The 23,574-nt window shown below is 43.9% G+C and overlaps 1 protein-coding gene across 2 annotated transcripts in view; it reads right to left on the reverse strand.

The window, feature by feature from the left end:
- The window catches only part of CD2AP (CD2 associated protein), a 135,330-nt gene that overhangs the window by 78,247 nt on the left and 33,509 nt on the right, over positions 1–23,574 (reverse strand). Inside the window, exons 1-2 of one of the 2 annotated variants that reach the window (XM_054022391.1) lie at positions 22,605–22,796; positions 1,011–1,164 (exon numbers count right to left, since the gene is read on the reverse strand). In XM_054022391.1, the coding sequence (XP_053878366.1) occupies positions 1,011–1,164; positions 22,605–22,619 (169 nt within the window). In that variant the 5' untranslated portion in view covers positions 22,620–22,796. Of the gene's footprint in view, positions 1–1,010; positions 1,165–22,604; positions 22,797–23,574 lie in introns of those variants that run through there. The other variant, XM_054022390.1, reaches the window with a different exon arrangement.

Below are 23,574 nucleotides of genomic sequence, written 5' to 3' on the forward strand. Positions count from 1 at the left end.
AGGGCGGATATGAATCATATCTGACATCTAATACTTGCACCCTCCCCTAACAACTGCTAACCAGTGTCTTGCATTTTTCTCTTCTATCTTAGACTATAAACTCTATAGGGAAGGGAACATGACTATTTGTACAGCACTATGCAAACGCACAATGCTATAAAAATTATTTTTAGTACCACTCTACGCAAGACAAGGTACATAACACATTAAAAGAAAATCTAGCTAAGAGCTCCACTGAACAGACATGTTTCCTTTACTTGAGATAGGAAAATGAATTTGATTGCTCAGACAGAACTGACCCTCTAACAAAGCAGATGACATCACAAATTTGGCTGAGTTCTCCTGCCTCCTTCTGCAGGTAAGAGATCATAGTGTCCAGTGTTCAAAATGGTCTGAACGATGCAGGATGACCACCACCTGATTATGCCAGTAAACCACCCTGCTCTCCAGGTATCATGTTGCTGCACTCAGAGCTTCACCCAGGGAGCTGCAAAATGGCAGAGCAGCAAAGACCTTTCTTCGGTGGAATTTTATGGTGAACAAAACAACATTCTGTAAGTTCTGGATTTTACAGTGGGCCAAATTCTGCTCTCAGATCCGAGTACACAGGACTTCTACAGAATGCAATATAAACCTTTTGCACATATCTGCAGGCAGAATTTGACCAGGGTATTCCTTCCCTTCAGAGCCCCCTAGCTGGTGAGCAGGACCAGGAAACCTGTCACTCCCCTCCTCCACTCCCCAACTCTTAAAGTAATAGTTTGCAGTTCCAACACAGTCCTCAATATAGCACAGCTACATCCATGGAACCACAATGAAGTCAAAGGGCCAAATTCTGCTCAGATTATAAATCTACAGTGACTGCAGTGGAGTACCCCACCCATCCCCCAGGTCTCTACAGGCCCTAACAAAATTCAAGCAACACTGAGTAAAAGTGGTGAGAAAACAAGTATTATAAGCCATTGATCTTAGGTACCTTATATAATGCAAGGAAAGGGGGAGCTACCTACTCTTTTTGAAGCTTTTGGATTGAGGATGGGGTTGAAATCCTCCTGCTGGAAGACCGTAGGTGCTCATGCGCTGCACAAGGCTTGCTACAGTTCCATGCCTCTCCCTCTTGATTGGCAAACCATCATCCTTAGGTTCTGGGTCATTCTTAACTTCCTGGTGGAAAAGAGAAGGCAGAACAAATTTACAAAACTGAGGGGTAATTTACGTTCAACGAAAGATCATAAGGTTCTTTGTGAGACATTCCCTATTCTATTGTAGACTCAAGTACTCGTTGTTCCATGGTGTAACGGGTTGTATCGGAAAAAACACTTTCCAGTTATACAACATCTATCATCCAAGCCTCTCAAGGTACTTTAACATGAATCCTCCCTACACCCTTGTAAGTTAGATGTTATATCCAATTTACAGATAGGTAAACTGAGGTACCCAGAGTGTCCAGAAACAGGAAAAGAAACCAAGTGTCCTGAATTCTGGTCTACTACTCCAATATCTATAGAAAAACAGCTGCATTGCACTGAAATCTGGAAAAATCAATATAAAAGCTGCATTACAACATATTTATGCTTCCATAGAGGTCAGTATTTCAATGTAAATTGTGAAAGAAGTGGAAGAATTTAAAAATATTTTCTGTATCATCTACTCTTTTTAGCATTTATATTATAGCCATTCCTATAGTCCTCAATCATCAACCCATGGTGCAGGGTCTTTTATAAACCATGCAATAAGAGAGAGAGTCCCTGCCCCAAAGAATTTACAGTCTTGGTTAATGACAAGATGCAATGATGTATAAAATAAACAGGAGGAAAGAGAAGATGAGCTAACACTAATATAAGCATGTTTATGCATAGATTTTCTGAACATTTAGATTGCCAAGTTCTTACCCGATATAAAATGTTTAAGATCTAATTTGGAAACAGCCCTGCAGTAAAGCCATAGGCCTGATCTGATGGCACGGGAGAGCTCCATAAATAAGAACCAACATTTTTTGACAGAAGAGCCTCAACTTTTTCAGCAATTAATCCAGTGAATCAGGTCACTTAAACACCTGAGTGCTTTTATTTGTAAAAAGAATTACTATTTTGAATAAAGTAAATAGGCACCCTGAAAGTTTATTGTGTGCTCAGTAGCTCCTGACAAGCTACTAGAAAATATAAAGAGAAACTCTTGCATATAACATCAGCACTGAACGGTTGGTTATCACCTCTGCTAGTGAATTCAGCAACCAGTGCTATAGAATTAGATGTACTTAAAAAAACAGAAAAACAGTTGAAGCAATGCACATTTATTTACTCAGGGCTTGTCTATACTTACGCGCTGGTTCGGCGGCCGGCAGTCGAACTTCTGGGTTCAATTTATCGCGTCTTGTCTGGACGCGATAAATTGAACCTAGAAGTGCTCCCCGTCGACTCCGGTAATCCTGCTCGGCGCGAGGAGTACGCAGACTCGACGGGGAGCCTGCCTGCCGCGTCTGGACCGTGGTAAGTTCGAACTAAGGTACGTCGACTTCAGCTACGTTATTCACGTAGCTGAAGTTGTGTATCTTAGTTTGAATTGGGGGGTTAGTGTAGACCAGGCCTCAGTGATATCAGCTGAATCCTTAAATGGGGGAATGAGTCTTGTTTATATATTAAAATAAAATATAACTTCACTAAACACATTAGACGCAGATCCAGCAGGAAATATATGTAGCCTTCCATGTCATGAAAACCCAGAGCTGTGGTTCCTAGCAGAGTTACTCAGCTGGGCTGGAGAGACATTGAGACTCTCCAAGTCTAATATGAAAAGGATAAGGAGATTGCACGGCAAGGAGATTCTCTTCATCACTTCCTGTTGGAAACGTGATTCACAAAAATCAAACTGAGATCAATGTTCATAATTTTTTGTGGGTAAGGGAGTTCCATTCCTCCCTGGTCTATTCTATGAACCCTCCTGCTTGCCTGTCTGCCTGCTCAGCAGTAGCTACACTGAAAAAAAGCCTCTTCCAAAGTCCACAGAGAAGTCCCAGACAGTGAAGTTGCCTAGATATCATAGTGCTGGGCACCAACATAACCCCCTAGAATGGAGATTCTCTCACCTTCTCCCATTATTTCTTTTTTTTTCCTGGCCCCCTGAAAGTTTCATTCACTCCCTGGCACTGTGTAAATTCAAGGACTTACCAGTAAACACAAAAAAGTTTATGGCAGAACCCAAAATAAAACCTAGGTGCTTATCCTGCAAGACTAAGTCAACAAGATCATTTATCTGTATTTACTTGAAAATTTCCTTCTTTCTAGTAGGATGGTTCACAGAACGACAATGGATCTTCAGTCAGCTTGCGGCTTTGGGGACAGAACCAGATCCATTCATCACCAGCAGCAAGGTAACAACGGAATATTGGAGACTACCAGTTTGCAAGAGGAGCCTTTGCTACAGAACCTACCTAGTTGGCTGGCTAAAGAATAAGTACAGGTTTCCATACAGGCATAGGGAGCTCTCCTGCACTTTGCCATTTACCCCATACTCTGTGTGGGACTACAAAGGCAGCAGCTGCTGCTGCACCTCAGTGAGAGAGAAGGAGGCTAGAAGAGGGCAAGGGAAACCCTTTCACAAACAGCCCAGCTAAAGCTTGAGCCAGTTATTCCAATGGGGGGGGGGGGATCAGAATTTGTTAAGGTATGCTTTGCAGCAGGGACATCCAAAAAAACCTGCAAGTAACTGAGGGGGTGCAACTAACCAGGCAGGCTCTTTGGTGGGACAGTCCCTGGCTGCCAGTGACGGGTAAGTCTGGTTTTGCCACCATGGCCTCTTCTGTAATTTAAGACATCAGTGGGGCTTCCGCGCATCAGAATGGGATTACTCACATGAATACCTGTTCCAGGACTGGGCTGTGTATGCACCAGTTATGTGTAGCACTTCACAAATAGTATTAATTAATCCTTACCATGTCCCTGTGAGGTATGCATTTTTACCACCATTTTACAGATGGAAATGTTGAAGCACTGATATTAAGCATCTTGTTCATGGCCCCAGATAAAGGTCACATCCGAGCCAGGATTCAAACTCAGATTCCTGAGTCCCAATCCTGTGTTCAGTCCACTTGACCATAAATCCATATTTCACATCAATACACTGACAACAGGCAGAAAAACAATAAGAAACGGTTGCTATATTCATGTCCACTTTATTTTAAATTAATCATAAAACTTTGGGATCCATTAAAATCTTCATCTGTTTCCTGCATATATGCAATTTCTGAACATCTGTGCAGAATCTGATAAGACTACTTGTCATTCCTAGAGTAACAGAAGAACTGTAATTTCCAAACCATGCCGTATCAGAATCAGAAACCTCTGAATTTTGGGTAGTATTTTATTCATTTTAATAAAGTTCCTCTATCAAAGCTGTAACAGCAAAGTGACTGACAAAACAGTTGGCTTGGCATGGCCTTAAGTGACTAGAAAGTTCCAGCATTTAGAATCCTTCAAAGTTTTACGTTTACTTATATTAATTTAATTCACATTTTATTTTTTAAAAATGCCCAACAAGAGGACCTTTTAAAGCAACTTATATTATTTTAGTTGTAACGGATTTTATTAATTAATAGGGTATAATTGGAATAGGTACCCTTCATATTGTGCAATTTTAGACACAAAGATTTGTATTTCAAAGGTGCAGAGGACACTTGCCCTTCAACTGCATGCAAGTCGGATTTCAGCTTACAAGCTGCGAAGAAGACTGAAACCCCACTTTTCTGGACCTGGCTATGACCAATGTCACACCACAAGACCTCCCTGCAGGAACTGAAGTTTCAAGGTAGGCACTTTAGTAAAAAGGCATTTTATACATGGAATTCAATGCACATGTCTTAAAAAAAAAAAAAAAAAAAATCAAGTCCTATAACCACCTTGATTGCATGATGACACATTTCTAGGCCTCAACTACTTGGCTTGTTATGAATTGAAGCATCAACATCTGCCAGTAAACAGGCATATAAGGACAGAGTACAACATTATTCATAGCTAGAAATTTACTAATCTATTTTATGGCTGACATTAAGGACTGTGTCAGCATTTCCATTAGTAACACAGATTTTATGCATTTATAACATGGCTCCACAAGTTCACTACAGAGTGCATCTTGGCATAAACAGTCTCAGCTTGGGAGTGACCTCCCACTCCTTTCCTATGCAAGCTATGGGCCTGGCCACTAATTTTTATAAATAGATAAATCTTCTTTAAACAAATATATTAATAACAATATCTCTATAATATACTCAATGATTTATATACACCTTATTTATTTACATACACAAATATACACACAGTATATAGAGAATTAGTCATAACATTTGTCAATTCCTATTCCAACTGTCAACAACTTAACTACAACTCTATACAATAAAAGCAAAAAGCACAATCACGAAAATGGAACCAGACCCAACCAAATATGAAAAAAGAATTGTTTCTTGGTATTTTACACAAAGAAAGTTCTAATTGTATGTCTAAGAAGTCCACTGAAAACAGTGTAAAGGAATATCCCCCACCCCTGATGTCCAGAGAGTGGATCAAGATTAAAGATTGATTAAAGTTCTCAAGCAGCATAAAATACACTCATATCCAGAAAGTCCAGTTGAATGATTCTACAAATTCAATAACTAAATCCTGTTTGTCACAGGTTTTAGTGCCTCCTTCCCCACCAAAAAAATAGCAATAGCATAGCACTGATAAGCAAACTTAATCTATGGGTGGACAATCTTAATTTCTGCTGGGCAGAAAATGGGGGCCTCAGTATTAAATCAACTTCTTAAGTTTCCATCTTTACCTTTCATTCTACAAAATTCTTTCACTCAAAACTTGAGTAAAATGTAACTACCAAAAAAATATATTCGAGTCAGCAGAAACTCCTGTTAAAGAGGAACTAAAACATTTGTTTCCTAAAAATACAAAAATAACTGTCTCCATATATCCATTGAAGGATCTAAGTTTATACTAAAAAAAATTCAAACTAATTTGAGAAATATGTTTGTTCAGGACTTCAGTCACAATACCAGCGGTAAATACGACAGCTTGAACAGCTTTTCAGTCTAATAATATTTAAATCAACTCCAAGCCCCTCAACTATGGGTTTCAGTGCCATCCAGACACATCACTTCAGTTCCTTCTTGAGCAGGAAGCAGAGATTCCCAAACTCTATATGTAGACCCCACAAAATACTAATCGGGGGGTAAGACTAGAAGAGTTACATATCTGTGTTTATTATACAAGGCAGGGTATTCATTTATTTCTTCTCATTTTTCAACTGTAACTATAGATGTGTATCCTGTGACTTAGGCACATAGCCCATAAATTAAAACCACAAAATAAGCAAGAGACTGCCCATAGATATATTCACATCAGCTCCCTACTCGACATCCTTAGATAAGATTAAAATAACTGGGGCCTAAATTTTAGCTAGGCTATTTTAGAGCTCTTTCCCCACCCAAGGCTTCCATGGGATGGCTCTGCTTCCTGAGATCTGTGGCAGCCCAGATCCCATTGCATGAAACAGTTCATGTAGGGTGACCAGATGTCCCGATTTTATAGGGACAATCCCGATTTTTCTGTCTTTTTCTTATATAGACTCCTATTACCCCCCAACCCCTGTCCCGATTTTTCACACTTGCTGTCTGGTCATCCTACTGGGAGATGCTACCTAAGGAGCCAGCACACCCCTCAAGCTAGGTCATAACTTATCCATTAAGATATGGATGGAACCACTGAAAAGGAAGGCAAGGGACTCTGAAGAGGGGGCTTGACTGCAGACCCCTAAATGCCATGGACTGAACAGACCGTCATAGCTCACCCTTGTTGGAGCAAGCTATTCAACTTCTGAGCAGTTTCAAAAATTAAATATATACCTTATGAGTCAAGTTTTGACCCAATGTATGGCCAAGTTTTTTTAAAAAATTAAAAAACAGTAGTTTGGTAATTATACTGAGCAGTGCTTAAATGACCCACTATGGAGTGCCACAAACACAGGGATAGAGTAGATTTGACAAAATATGATTAACAGCTGCATATTTTCTAACTTCAGGGTGCCTTGAGGCAAAATTTATTCAGTTCATTAAACAGAAAACAAAAGGGAAAAAAAATCAAGAGGTCCAAGACTTCTAGCTGACACCAGCTTGCATTGATCTGCATATAAATTACACAATACTCTAGTCAAGGTGAAGAGAATGATACTGGCCTACTTTTACTCTGGTTTCCCAACCCAAGGGAGCAGAAAGAAGAGAACATCTTCCTTTCCCAAATTATGGAGGTTCATCTCTGGGTTGAAAGAATATATTCATAAGAAGGCAGTAGTGTGTGTGGAGTATCAAATGTTCAGCTACAAAGTGCCTGCACATTTTAATTAAAAAAAACTGGATACCTGTGCACCATGTGCAAGAAAGTTAAGCAAGGATCTCTCATCACTGGGTCCCATATCAGTGCCTGAAAAAGCTTAAAGGCCTGGAAGCTTGTAATGATTAAGCACCTTAACAAATCTTTCCCACAGATTTTAGCAGACCATTTCTCATGCTTTGCTAGTTTTCGAGACTAAGATCCTTAGGTCTGGTCTACATCAGCATAGCTACATCTCTCAGGGGTATGAAAAATCCACACTCCCGAGAACCGTAGCTATGCCAACCTAACCCCAGGTGTAGACAGTGCTAGGTCGACGGAAGAATTCTTCTGTTGACCTAGCTACCGCCTCTTGGGGAGGACAATTACCTACACCAACAGGAGAACCCCTCACATCAGCATAGGTGGTGTCTACACTGAAGTGCTATAGCTGTGTCACTAGCATTTTAAGTGTAGACATATCCTTAGAAAAGCCCTTAGGCATGTGGCTAAAGTGATTTACTGAATCAGGTCTTAAGAGCTAATTGGAAAATGTAAACAAAGCACTTCTCTTCTCTCTCCCTCCCGCCCCCTCAAAAAAACCCACCACATTTTTAAAAACATTTGTAGGAATCCTGCCCCTGCTTTAAAAACAGCCAGAGAGATTAACAAAAAGGTGCCTTAAAATTACTGGCTATTTACCATTCAAGAAAGTAGTTAACATTAGGTTGAAGCTAAAGTAAAAAAAATAAGATGCTTATCAGATTGATTTTAAAGCTATAATATATTTTAAAATCTGTCTGTCAGGGCTAGAACTGATTTACTCCTGCTTTGCAATTGCAAAAAAAAAAAAGTCTTTAATTTCTACCTATGGCATTTCATGTTATCAGACTAAAAAAAAACTGCTTCCTTGAATGTTAAACAAAGGTAAGATGGAAAATGTTTCAGCAGAGTTCAGTTTACTACCTCACCCTCAAAATATTTACATATTCAAAAAAATATCTTGCAAAGTCTGGAAAGCAGTAGTTAAAGGAACTAGCCAGTCCCCCCCGTGCCATTTCATCCATCAGTCATCACCCCATCTGAATTATACCTCCCCTCTTAATTTTGCTCTTCTCCCCAACTACGATGTTGGATGTATATACTGTTGAGCCTATGTTTAAATAGGTGGTGAAGTTTTGAAATAATGTAGTTTCAGGGTACACTCCCACAGGTTTCTATAAATTCCAACTAGGTGACATGTTGAGTGAGCAGAATAATATTTTATAAATATAACTGGAAAAATTGATCTGTTTGGTGTTATAAAGTGTGTCAATTATATAGTGTACATTTATGACGGGTCACAGAGAATACACCAAAATTAAGAAATATTTTTCTGCACACACCCAGCCAACCATTCCTCCCGTCTATGACCAAGATGCTGCCGTATTTCTTAGTTTACATTAATTGACTAACAAGAAGAGACAACTGGTGCAATGTATTCATTTTATAACATAATAGCAAAAGAGTTTCTACTTTTTTATAGAGCTTGTAGAAGAAATTGTACAATCATGCACAATCAGATAAGGAAGGACAAAAGTTCAAGATGTTTTTATGTGCTAGTTAAAGGAGTATCAATTCCCATTTACCTGATCATCTTCCAATTCCATGCTACCTAGTTTGTGCAACAGAAAGTTATGTCAGTTAAGCGACATCATAGATTCCAACGCAAGAAGGGACCATTGTGAACATCTAGTCCAACTTCTTGTATAACACAGACCACAGAGTTTAGCCAAAATAATCCCTAGAGCATCTCTTTTAGAAAAACATCCAAACTTGATTTAAAAATTGTCTGTGGAGAATACACCATGATCCTTGGTAAATTGCTCCAATAGTTAATTACTCTCTGTTAAAAATGTACGCCTTATTTCCAGTCTGAATTTATCTAGCTTCAACTTCCAGCCACTCTTATACCTTTCTCTGCTAGATAGAAGAGCCCATTATTAAATATTTGTTCCCCATGTAGATACTTATAGACTGTAAAAAGTCACTCCTTAAATCTTCTCTTTGTTAAGCTAACTAGATTGCGCTTTTTGAGTATCACTGTATGGCCAGTCCTTTAATCACTCTCATGGCTCTTCTCTGAACCTCTTCTCTTCCAATTTATCAAACACATTTCTTGAATACAAGGCACCAGAATTCGCACCAGAACTCAGCACAGCTTTCTAGCAGCGGTCTCACCAGTGCCAAATTCCTACGTGAGTTCTCCTGTTTATGCATCCCTGGATCACACCAGCTTTTTAGCCACTGTGTCACATCCACCATGACTCAAATCTTTTTCATAGTCACTGCTTCCCGGGATAGTGTCACCCAAATCAGATAGTGCCAGAGTTCAGGGCAACTGCAACTGTCTTTCCCCTCAGCTGTCCAGAAAAGGCACCTTCTCTCAAGTTGCCAGCTCCCCGGTCATTGCCTTACATGGGTGGAGACTCACATCTCACTCCCTTCTGACTGGGCTATTTCCAGGCTGCACAGTTCCCTAACTACCTTGCGTTACTCCCAACAGAGACAAGCTGCCCATTACACGTGCTTGCTTTCTCTTTAGAGACAGTTAACAGTGTGACTGTGCCAAGTTATAGATACCACACAGCTCTTTTTAGGCAAGCCTATTTTATTCTTAAGATAAAAGCACTACAAAGAAGACCTATTAAAAACAATTAAAAGAATCTGCCATGCTAATAAGCTTATCAGAGATCACTCCTACTCTAAGGGTACGTCCAGACTACCCGCCATATCGACGGGTAGTGATCGATTTATCAAACGCGCTCCCCGTCGACTTCCGAACTCCACTGGAGCGAGCGACGGTAGCGGAGTCGACGGGGGAGCCGTGGCCGTCGATCCCGCGCCGTGAGGATGGGAGGTAAGTCAGAATAAGATACCTCGACTTCAGCTATGGTATTCACGTAGCTGAAGTTGCGTATCTTACATCGACACACACACACACCCCCCCCCCCCCCCCCAGTGTAGACCAGGCCTAACAGACTCTGGCAGGAGCAGTCCTTCAGAATCCCACTCAAGGGGCCTCTTCTCTGGTCACAAATTCATAACAGCGTCAGCTCAGAACCAGCACCCAGTCTTACAGAGGCCCAGCAAGCCCAGTCCTTCCAACCCTTCCCTAAGGATTTGAGCCCCCCCTGGAACAGAGTCTTGTCCGTTTGCTGAATCCAAAAGAAGGCCCTGAGCCTATTCAAACTATGCTATTTGTCCAAAAATCCTTTCTTCATCTGTTGGTCCATGGACAACCATCACCTGCTGATCTCTTATTCACCTTTCCCATGGGCAAGCATATAATCCCTCAACAACACATAACTGCATTTTTAATGTAGTGGCCCCCAAAAGGTATTAAACCTAATTCAATAAGGTCTGAACTTCACTGAATTAAGCAATTCAGGATGTTTCAGCATATTGTTGGCCTGTCACACTCAATACACAGAATGGCAGTAATGCAACTCACAGAACAAGCAGATATGATGCAAAAAATAATCCAGAAGAAAACCTTTTCTACTGTATATGCAAATTAATGTAAAACACTCTGCTGTAGTCAGAGATCATAGCAAACAGGTATAATGTGTTCTCTACACAAAACTCTGCTTACTAAGTGAACCAATGTATTCTGACCCACCTTCACATTTTCTGTAATGTCTGAAGCAAGCTCTCCCTTCCCATTGAGAAATACCCCTTCTGATTAATGTAATCGGTGGCTAGGTTGTCTGGTGCCAGAATTGGAATATGCGTGCCATCTATCGCCCCTCTGCAGTTAGGGAAGTCCATTTGTGCAAAACCACCCACAGTGTCACGCACATTGCCCAGAGTCACGGTCTTTCGGAGCAGGTTGCGATTAATGGCCCTGCACACTTCCGTCAATGCACGTCCAACGGTCCACTTTTCCACTCCGAATTGGTTAGCGACCGATTGGTAGCAGTCTGGAGTAGCCAGCTTCCACAGTGCAATTGCCACACACTTCTCCAACGACAGGGCAGCTCTCATTCTCGTGTCCCTGTGCTGCAGGACCGGGGCAAGCACATCACACAGTCCCATGCACGTGGCTTTCCTCATGCGAAAGTTCTGAAGCCACTGCTCATCATCCCAGACGTGCATGACAATGTGGTCCCACCATTCAGTGCTTGTTTCCCCGAGCCTAAAAGCGGCGTTCCGTTATGTTCAGCACCTCCGTGAATGCCACAAGCAATTGCGTGTCGTAGCTACTACGCGTGGTGAGATCAATGTCAAACTTCTCTTGCCTCTGTAGATTAAGGAATAACTCCACTGCCACTCATGATGTGTTAGTGAGAGCGAGCAGCATATTGGTCAACAGTGTGGGATCCATTCTTGCAGAACAAAGCGGCAGAGCGCACAATACACAAAGTGTTTAAAGATGGAGTGTACAGGGATTGCTGGGATGCGAAACAATGCATCACAGGGCATTGGGACAGGACCCAGGATGCCTCATGACTCCCTCCGCCTTAGCGGCAGAAGAGGAAGAGGTGCGCTGTGGGATAACTGCCCAGAGTGCACCACTCCGAATACCGCTGCAAGTGTGAACACGCTATTGCACAGGCAGCTGACAGTGTGAACACACAACAGCCGTTTCCCTTCAGCACTCTCTGACTGGCGCAGTAACTCTGCCAGTGTAGACATACCCTAAGGCAAATATCAATGCCTCAGTTTTTCACTCATGTTCGAAAGAGCTAAAAGTTTCTCTCTCTCTCTCTCTCTCTCTCTCTTTTTAAACGAAAGGTTAGTTTCTACAGGAAAACTCTGCATTTTGCTGCTGTGGAACACACACAGGGTCCTGGTTTGATGGTGTAAATCTGCATAGAGCCTACTGCAATAATCAACTTCAGAGTCTCTAATACATGGACAATCCATGGTAAAGTCCAAATCCTAAATAAAAGGACATAACTTTCTTGTTAGGAGCAAATAAAAAAGCATTCAGCTACTTCTGCTACCTGTTTATCCACTTTAACTAAGAGTGCTGATATAATCTGCAGCCATTTCTTCCAGTAGTTTCCATCATTCTATGAACACGTCAGACTTGTTTGAATCAGCTTGCCCTCATCTGTGCCTTAATCTCTGATAGATCCTGGGATACACTGCACTGGCAGGGTCAGAAGACATGGAAAATATCTGTCTCATAAGCATATTGAAAACACTAATCCACATTTCACCACCAAACTTCCCATCAGCCTTTCATACCTTCAATACAGCTCTCTCAATCTTCCACCAAATATGGAATATTAAAGACCAGACTGAGTTGATTTCTTAAACAGGGATTTAACAATCACTTTCTTTTAAAAGGAGTATTTTGTCCTCTCTCTGGGAACTACTGAAATCAAGTTCAAAAATGGTTCCAACACCTTCCTGCTGGGTAACTCCAGCAAAAAGGGACATGCTCTAGTTTATAGGTCATAATCCATACATCTCCCAGAAACTACCACGGCCAACAACAAGCAGACAAAACTGCTTTCATCTCTCCTTCCTCCAAAAATCAATCCCACTACCATGGAGGGGGAATAGTTCCATCAAATCATCTTTGAAAAATAATTTGAAGATTCCTGTGACGGGATGCACCAGGTCCTTTAAGGCCCCTACCACATCCTGCCCCAGGAAAGAAGAAGTGAAGGGGTCATCTAGAAAGGCTGCAGGGAAGCAGCCTATCAGAATGCAGCAGGCTCAGATAAAAGGAGTAGCAGGGCCTTAGCGGTAAGTTCTTGACTGGCTAGAATTTTGCAAGTGCTATGGTGGAAGCAAACAAACTTTGCCTCCTATACAACTCTATATGTTGCAGACCTATACCACTAATACATCTAGCTAACTTCCCTTCTCCTTCATCAGCTGTAAGTCATGACAATATCAAGGTGGCTTGTGACAGTGCAGTGTGGATTTAGGAGCCACAGTATCAATGACCGACTACAACTGAAGATTGATTGTCCCACCGAACCTTCAATAGATTGGTGTGCCAGTAAGACAGCATGCTTCTTTTGGCACTCTGAAATGCAAGGAAACATGAAACTGTCAACCTCTAGAGTGAAACTACACAGAAAAACAGAGCTTTCTTTCTTAGCAGTTGGCTCAAGCGATAGTGACCACTTTCAGATCAAAGAGTAAAACCCAAGTGTCCACAATATCAAGGGCAGACTGCAGAGACATTTTGGCCACCAAGCAGCCCTTAGTGACAAATGCCCAAAATTCCTCATGAGACGCCCCAAGCAATTATTCTTCAAATCTGGCCATAACCGACTAATTAAGAAAGTCATACTTGGCCAGCAAAACTTGCTGGTTTGCGATCCTCAGTGGTAGTGAAGAGGTGGTATATATATATATATATATCTTTCTGCCCAAAAGGTCCAGGAGCTTAGAGTCTCTCGCCTTGAGGATGGACTTGAACCTGCCCTTCCAGACTCTGTCATTCACCACCATGACCACCAGGGAGTTTGGGGCCAGATGGCCTCATATCCCTGAACAGGCACAAAATAGTGCTTCTCCAAGCGTCTGACCATCGACGGTACCGAGCCCAGTGTATCCCAAAGAGCTCTCTCAGGCTTGAGAAGCACATAGTTAAGTGGAAGGGCCACCCTCCCAGGGACAGAGGGCTGGAGAATGTCCATAAGTTTATGGGTATTCTCCTGGAGAAACTCCACTTGAATACCAAGAGACACGGCCACACGAGTAAAAGGTCCTGGTATGTCTTGAAGTTCTCTGGATGGAAGCACCGCCTCGTTCGGGGGACGATAATAAGGCTGTTAGCTGTGCCATAGACGGGACCTGTTCCTGAGGTAGCGTCTCTGGACAGAAAAACTCCGGCAGCTTCACAGGAAGGGGAAACGTGGGCATCCGGACTTGCGACTGATCTGCAGCCACCAATACCACACAAGAAGGCAACCTCTGTTTTGACCTGGATGACAAGCAAGACTTCCAGGACTGAGGAGCTTCACAGTGAGCCCACAGGAATCACCAGTATGGGTAATGCATTGGTGGCCAGTAGGTGCCAGGTCAGGGGCCTCAATCCCAGCCTCAGGGCGCATGCCAACCTTGGTACCCACTGAGGTCTACCAGTGGCTTTCGGATCCCCTCCGGTGAAGTGGAGTGGGAGGATGAGGATCCCAACTCTGAAACAAGAGAGTCCCAGGACCTCAGAGACATGGCCTGAGCGACTTCAGAGGGAGCCAACAGGTGATCCCACTCATCCATGGCCCAGAACGAGGTCGGAACCAGCGCTCCCAATGTAGTCGGCACCACCGGTGACGAAAATGTCGGTGCAGAAGGCAGGGTCAGTCCCAGTGCAAACAATAGTAAACCAGAGCGCCTGAGTGTTTCGACATCGAGGGTGGTGACAACCGCCACAGAACCCCCAGGGGTCGGCAACCTTTCAGAAGTGGTGTGCCGAGTCTTCATTTATTCACTCTAATTTAAAGGTTTCACATGCCAGTAATACATTTTAACGTTTTTAGAAGGTCTCTTTCTGTAAGTCTATAATATATAACTAAACTATTGTTGTATGTAAAGTAAATAAGGTTTTAAAAAGGTTTAAGAAGCTTCATTTAAAATTAAATTAAAATGCAGAGCCCCCGGACCGGTGGCCAGGACCCTGGCAGTGTGAGTGCCACTGAAAATCAGTACCATAGGTTGCCTACCCCGATCTACAGCATTGATTGCACTGGTGCCAAGGAAGGGCCTAGTACAAAGAGCCTTGTATCATCTGCGGTGCCAGGAGGAGTACTTGCTGATGTGGTGTCGAAGGGCCTAAGAGTTCAGCAGCAAGCTGTAAGTGGGGGGACACTGTAGGTGCTAACCTCGCAAAGTCCTGGACCAGCAGCAAACGTGAGACCAAAAGGGAGAATAGATCGCAGACGTCTGTGTACCAGACTGCGACACACACTGTCAATACCAGCATTGTTCCCGTTGGTCCTGGACTCAATGAAGCCCGGAAACTGGAACTAGAGTTGACGTCATGGGGTGTCTGCCCTCCCTACCCTGTATCAAGGGAGGATCAGAGATGCATACTTGCACCATCCCACACGCCAGAGCTGGTCCTGTGCCAGTCTGCACTCTTGTAAGTGGAGGCAGAAAAGTCATCCCAGGATCTGGCGCACTCATGACTAGTCTTATGAGACCTCTTCTTTGGTACCAATGACAGAGAACAACTCCTGTGCCTCTTCGGATAGGCCCCGGTCCCCGCCCTGGAACAGCAGGTAGCAGCTCTTTCCAAATCAGAGGACAATCTGTGACCCAAGGAAGGCCTTAGTACCGGGTCAGGCCGCATGGCCTGTTCAAGCAAGTGCTTACGGAGAAGATTCCGCGCCCCCCCGAGTCCTCTTTTTGAGCAATCTACAGATCGAACAGTTCTCTTTGAGGTGGGCTTCACCAAGGCAGAACAAGCACCTTGTGTGGGGGGAAGCCACTGTTGGGAATTTCTCCTCCACATGAAGGGCAATGCTTGAACCCCGGTGAGCGCATCACCGGGGCGCACTACAGCTACCACTATACTATAGTCTTTTACACTAACTAACTAAACTATTAACTACATATAACCAACGAGGCTAAGAGGATAAATTGTATGGTTGTTGTTTTCATGCTCTACCTCCATCCGACAGGTGGAGAGAAGGAACTGAGGGGGGTTGGGGCAGCGCCAGCTCACATAGCCAGGGGAGGGCTGCAGACACAAGGCATGAGCAGCATCCCTCTATGGGTACTTTATATACCATATATACCTGTTCATAAGCAGAATTTTTTTGGTAAAAAAGTGAAGCATCAAAGAGTGGGGGTCGGCTTATCAACAGGTCTACACCAAAAGTTGACTATTTTAAGCTCTACTGAATTACTGAATTGAATAGCTAATACATTGTCATTGTAGATCAGGGGTTGGCAAACCTTGGCTCTCGGCCTGACAGGGTAAGCCGCTAGCAGGCCGGGACGTTTTGTTTACCTGGAGCGTTCGCAGGCACGGAGCTCCGCAGCTCCCACTGGTCACAGTTCGCCGTTCCCAGTCAATGGGAGCTGCAGGAAGTGGCGGTGAGCACGTCCCTTGGCCCACACCGCTTTCCACAGCTCCCATTGGCTGGGAATGGCAAACCGCAGCCACTGGGAGCTGAGGGGCTCCGTGCCTGCGGACGCTCCAGGTAAACAAAATGTCCCGGCCCACCAGCGACTTACCCTAACGGGCCGGGAGCCAAAGTTTGCCAACCCCTGAAATATAGGGTCAGCTTATGAAAGGGTCATACAATTTTTGCCATTTTTACCTATCCATCTTCAGGGGTCGACTTAAAACAGGCTAATGAACGAGTATATATGGTAGAGCACACCATCTAACCACCAATCTATACAGACTAGTGCAGACTAGTTTTTCCAGTATTTACATCCAATTTTCTCCTCAGTGAAAGAGCCAGCACAGGCCTCCAGTGATTTAATAAGACAAGAAGAGAAGATAACTCAGTCCAAGACAACCAATCATGTTTGATAGGTTAAGGCTGGTCTGACGCAAATCTTAAGTACATCTGCAAAGAGCAGCCTACAATACACACACACAGCCACTGTAGCAAAATTAAAATTTCTAGAATTCAATTAATTGCCTTTGTTCCACTGATGACCTTAAACTAGAAGCTTACAAGGGTCTGTCACTTAATACATCAATGTCCCACCTCAGACTTCCTGTGTGACACTGAGCCAGTCACTTTACCTCTCTGTGCCCCAGTTCTTCATTTGTACAAACAGGGATAACGGTATCTTCCTATCTCAAAAGTAGTTTTGTGAGGATAAATAAATTAAAGATTATGAGGCACTCAGATACTATGATGATGGCGGCCATATAAATTCCCTAGTGTGACAGACCCAGACCAGTGGGGTACAGGAGTCTGGTAGAGGGCAAATATACTGGTCACTGGATGAGTAGTTTTCTGTTCCCTGAGTGACCAGAGCAGGGGCTGCACTAGAGTAATCAGGAACCTGCTAGAACCAGTTAAGGCAGGCAGGCTAATTAGGACACCTGGAGCCAATTAAGAAGCTGCTAGAATCAATTAAGGCAGGCTAATCAGGGCACCTGGGTTTTAAAAAGGAGCTCACTTCAGTTTGTGGTGGGAGTGTGAGGAGCTGGGAGCAAGAGGCACAAGGAGCTGAGAGTGAGAGGGTGTGCTGCTGGAGGACTGAGGAGCACAAGCGTTATCAGACACCAGGAGGAAGGTCCTGTGGTGAGAATAAGGAAGGTATTTGGAGGAGGCCATGGGGAAGTAGCCCAGGGAGTTGTAGCTGTCATGCGGCTGTTACAGGAGGCACTATAGACCGCTGCAGTCCACAGGGCCCTGGGCTGGAACCCAGAGTAGAGGGTGGGCCTGGGTTCCCCTCAAACCTCCCAATTGACCTTGACTGTGGGTTCTTCCAGGGGGGAAGGTCTCTGGGCTGTTCCCCAACCCACATGGTGACTCTCTGAGGCAAGAAAATCCGCCAATAAGTGCAGGACCCACCAAGATAGAGGAGGAACTTTGTCACACTGGTGTCGGGGTGGGATCTTGGGGTGCACAGCACGGCGGAAGAAGGAGGGTGATTTAAACAAAAAACAAAAAAAAAAACAAAAAGGGAGAGGGTTTATTTTTTTTCCGCCACAATGGATGATGTAGTGCGGGCACTGATACAAGCTATGGCAGCCCAGCAGGAGGCTACCCGTATCCAGGCAGCCGCCCAACAAGAGGCAGTGTGGCTGCAACAAGAGACTAATCGCCTGCTGATGGACCAGGCTGCTCAAGACCGAGCTATGTTGCGGGAACTGGTAAACCAGGTAAAGTCCCTTACAGAGTTGAATCGCGGCCATGATGGGACGCAGCTCATATGGGCCAGCCATTGGCTGCAGAAAATGACACGGGAGGATGATGTAGAGGCATACCTTCTGGCCTTTGAGAGGACAGCCCTACAGGAGGCCTGGCCTCGAGATCAGTGGTCTGGCATCCTTGCCCCATTCCTGTGTGGGAAGGCCCAGAAGGCCTACCATGATCTGCCTGAAGAGGCTGCGGCAGACTACCCCCAGCTGAAAGCAGAGATCCTGGCCAGATCTGGGGTAATGACAGCAGTGCGGGCCCAGCAGTATCACGGTTGGAGGTACCAGGAAGACAAAACCCTGAGGTCCCAATTGTATGACCTCATCCATCTCACACGAAAGTGGTTGCAAACAGAGTCCCGGAGTCCGGAAGAGATACTAGCGGTTCTGGTCATTGACCGATACCTGAGGGGACTACCACCAGACCTTCGTGCCTGGGTAAGCCAGAACGAACCCTCCACCTATGATGAGGTTGTCGCTCTGGTAGAGAGGCGAAGGACAGCGAGGGAGCTGACCCGACCAGTTAAGGAAGAGGCACCCCGGGTTAAACTAGCAGCACCAAGCCCTAAAGTTCGGGTGACTGGGCCACCAGGAGGGCCCAGGTGGAAAAAAAGAGAGAGGCTGAAGGCCCATTAGAGGCCACAAAGAGTCAGAGCACTGAGGGAGAAGAGGATCGTGATGTTAGACTGCCCAAACCAAGAGACCGGGAAACGCCTAGGGCTCCATACAGATGTTATGCCTGCGGGGAGTGGGGACACATAGCTGCACAGTGTCCCAATGCTGAGGAGCCTATGCAGTGTAACCTGGGGAACTAGGAAGATCCATGCTCCCTAATCCACCTTATGGGGGGTCTCACTAACCCCGCATATGTATACCAGACCAGTGAAACTAAATGGGGTAGGGACCATGGCACTGGTTGATTCGGGGAGTGCTATCACACTTATCTCAGGGAAGCTCGTGAAGTGTAGTCAGCTGCTGCAAGCTAAATGTACGGGGATAACATGCGTCCATGGGACAGTTAGTTACTACCCCACCATCCCAGTAAAAATCGAGATCCAAGGGAACACTACTGAGGTAGCAGCAGGTGTAGTCCCTATACTCCCACACCCGGTGCTCATAGGGAGGGACTTCCCAGGGTTTGGAAACTTACTCCCAGTAGGGGGATTGGAGAAAGATGGGGACCCTAAAATTGATGAGGCATCCACAGCGGACTGTCAACCCCCAATCTTCTCTGAAATATCCCCAGATTTGTTCTCCACTCCCAGACAGGGTAGAAAGACAAAAAGGGAAAGAAGGGCAGCTAAGGCCTTGGGAACCCGAATACTGACCCAAAGCCAGAGGGTCGCTCTTGTAGGTAGGCAGACCCGGGTTCCCCCCAAACCTCCCAATTGACCTGGACTGTGGGTTCTTCCAGAGGGGAAGGTCTCTGGGCTGTTCCCCAACCCACATGGTGAATCTCTGAGACAAGAAAATCCGCCAATAAGCTCAGGACCCACCAAGATAGAGGAGGAACTTTGTCACACTAGGTAAGAGCAAAATGCCGTAAGTTGTGGACTAGGTGGGGAAAAAAAAAGCAAGCAGCTTTGGACTAACTAAAGTCTTTAGGCTCAATATAGGTGTATCTCACGGAAAATCAATGGCCTATGCTTAAGCCTCTTTGTTTTCAGTTTAAACCGATTTTTAAAGAAAAATTCCCAGGTTTTACAAAAAGTATTAATTCAGTTTTTTCTGATTTTCACCCTACTTTTGTATCATTCAAATATAAAAAAATAACTTGTTTTATTAGGAAAATACAATACATTGCATGAGATATATGTACAGTGGAACCCCGCTATAACGCGATCATTGGGGTCCAAAAAGTTCAATCGCGGTAAATGAGAGGTTGCGTTATAACAGGGTTCCACTGTACTTGTGTTCAGCTTCCGCGCCCTGGCTAGGGGGAAGGAGCGAGCGGGGGGAGAGAGAGAAGGGGGGTGGCCAGGGCTTCCTTCAGCTGGGGCGCTGGCCACTCAGCCCCTCCTGCCGCCAGGGCCCGATTCCTGGGGCGGCACTTGGGATTGCCAGCTGGGGGAGGGGGAACCGTGGGGCTGGCCGCACTCCAGCCGGAGGTCCCACCGGGAAAGCGGGGCTGGCCGCGCTCCGGCCAGAGGTCCCACCGGGAAAGCGGGGCTGGCCGCGCTCCAGCCGGGGTCACGGGGCTGCCGCGCTCCAGCTGGCACTCTGGCCAGGGGAGCAGGGCCCCCGAAGACGACCGCCGCCGGCCTGCCACGCCGACTGCCGGGAGGGCTCCGCGTCACTCTACTGCCTGCTCCCAGCAGGGCGCTCCCCTCCTCCGCGCTGCCGCCCCCTACATTGTTGGCGGGGAGGGAAGGATGCAGGCTGGAGTGGGCCCTGCCGGGGACAGAGGTGAGAACCCCACGGCCGCGCCGGGGCTGCAGGGAGAGTTGCTCCTGCTGCAGCCGCTGGGGCATGGATCCCAAACGCCCCGCGCCTGCCAGACTCGCCCCGCGCCTGCCAGACTCGCCCCGCGCCTGCCAGACTCGCCCCGCGCCTGCTACAGCCGCCGGGGCCAGACTCGCCCCGCGTTATAAACGAATTCGCGTTATCATGGGGCACGTTATAGTGGGGTTCCAGTGTATTACAATAATATATTAGTCTGCGTATATATGCAAAGTTGCCTATTGAAGTAAGGCTACGTATTAATCTAGAAGATACACACAACAAACAAACATGCACGCACGCAAGCTCTGACGTGCATGCAAATCTGAACGTACTGATGAATCTCACACCCACCACATACACATTTCAAGCTGTTCAAAGATGTGATACATTAAAATAGGAAGAAAAATATCTGTATCAGAATACATTTGAGAACACAAGGAAGTATTCAAAAGTTTTAAACAAAAACAGGAGAAAAGGATGAAGTTGAGTGTATCGATGCAAATGGTGTGGCTCAATTATTAAATGTAAATATAAGCTAAAAGTCTATAACAGTAAATTGTCTATTCAAATGAAAAAAGTTTTATTTGGGGATTCGAGATATATTATTTTCTTAAACTCAGGTGGCATTGTGTTTTGAGTTCTGTTTTAGTTCTGCAGCAAACCTCACCGATGAACAGAATTCAAAGCATTAATCTACTGAATACTTTTTCCCCTGTCTTTCCATCCATCAAAATAAACCCTGATATTTACCGAGAAAAAATATTAAAAATTGTTTGCACTGATTTTCACCTGTTTTTGTTGTGGTAATAAACACCAATAAATTCCTGGGAAAAAATAAATAAAACGAAGGGCCCTACCTACGATATACAGGAGGTCAGAGTAGATGATCTAATGTCCCTTCAGACCTTAAACCATGAAAAAAAAAATCAGTTAGATATGTACTCTCCATGCGTGCTGTCATATAGATGTCATCATGAGAAGTTCCAATTGGAATTACAAGGTTCCTGTGCTCCTCTGGTCACTGAGGAAAGCTCCTTTACTGTAAATTCCAAGATAGATTTTTAAGAAAATAATTAAGGAATTCCTTTGGGGGTTCTTTTTGCCACTGGATACATTAAAAATCTTTGTAGCAAATCGTAATATAAAAAATAAGAAATGTTTATACCATACTGAAAAGACACCTTATTTTTTAAAAAGTGTTTGCTCTAGTATCTAACTTTAAGAGAATACAATATTAGTAAAACAACCCAGAAAAGGATGTCATTCTCTGTTCCAGCATGTTCATAAAAATTCCTCTTGATCCCAAACTTCCTGTTTCAATCCCTGGGTAAATTCAATTTTCTATTCTTAAAGAAGAGATTTATGGAGGAGATATTACATTTGTCTCACTTGTCAACTGAGACTTTTTTTTTGTACTTACTAATAGCATGTTCTTAGTCATATTTAATAAGCTACCATCAATGAAGGTTTAGTTAAAATGCCACAAAATACAGCATTTGAAAAAAGTGAAAGTCATCTTACCATTGTAATTCCAAGACACTTATTTTAAGCAAAGGCAATCAATGATTTTTTTAAGAAAAGGTTAGTAAGCTTCCAAATCACAAAATGAGGGAAGAAATGTTACCATGTCTCTAGAAATATCAATAAATCACTCCTTTTTAAATGAAATCTCCTTCAGACAGATATCACCGTTCAGCATAATTCTTAAGTGCGCAAATATACTGCGAAGAAAGTGAATTAAACCTAACAGAAATATTTTTTAGAACAAATATCTCGGAGACCCAGATATGTAACACAAACACTTCCTAGGACTATGAGTACAGTATTTTGACTTCAAAGTGAATTAAACCAAATGTTTAATCTGGAACGACAGCACAGCTACGTAGTTAATCACTCCTGACATTCACTAAAATGAAAGTTTTAAATATTTCATTCTAAGAGCCCTGAGATAAAGAAATAAATGAGCTTACCGTTTCCAAAGACATTTGCCTGAACACACCCAGTGTTTGGGGTTTTTTTGTTTTGAGGGAGGAAGAAAAATGCTGTACCGAGCAAAGTTCATGTATTAACCTGAAAAGGTTCTTGGCTCAGTACTAAGTTTGTAAAGGCAGCTGCATGCACCTGTGCAGGAAAAAAAAATCCTCTTCTCCAACATAGTTCTGATGCAGATTTGTCCTCCAGAGTGAGCTACTAAAGCGAAATGGCGCATATCAGAGATCTACTCGAAAAGGTAGTATGTTTATATACCCAAAGTAGCACCTTGATCTATTCAATAAGCTTGCCTACCTTAACTCACAGAAACTGCTAATAAATCCATCTGTTGCTCCTCCCTTAGACTACTGCCTTGAGCAAATGATCAAACTAGTTCTACTACTAACACAGGAAAAGAAGCAATCATTTAATTCAGAGATTAATAGAAGTAAAATGGGAGGTCAAAATTTTAACCTACTATTGTTACAAGTAACACCTGAAACTGGAGAAAAAAGATCCCCCCAAATCCTTCCCTCCCCCATTTTCTTCATGTACCATATTGTTAAATGCATGGTATCACTTCTTTTCCTGTACAATAAGTTTCCATGGGTGTGTACGTAGGTCTTCCACAACACAACTAGGTGTTTTTAAATAGGAAAATGTGATTCTAAAACCAAAAAATGGACTGGCATACATTTATTACTGGATTTAAAAACAACAAACAAACCCTCATCAGAATCACAGTTCAAGTTGAGTGTCTCTTAAAGGAGTTTATAGAGTTCTCAATTTTAAGTAACTATCATGAAAAAAGGCATGTCTGGAGTAAAAAGTAGACCCAATGGTCAGGAAAAACAAAACAATGTAACAATATCCTGCTTAAGAGTGTCCAAATAAGAGGTTCCCAAAATTTTTTGAAGTTGGAAAGCCATGTGCCTCTAAAGGAATTACGCAACATCGTACACAAAGAAA

Source organism: Malaclemys terrapin, chromosome 3 (genome assembly GCF_027887155.1).
Source record: "Malaclemys terrapin pileata isolate rMalTer1 chromosome 3, rMalTer1.hap1, whole genome shotgun sequence".
Taxonomy (NCBI): domain Eukaryota; kingdom Metazoa; phylum Chordata; order Testudines; family Emydidae; genus Malaclemys; species Malaclemys terrapin.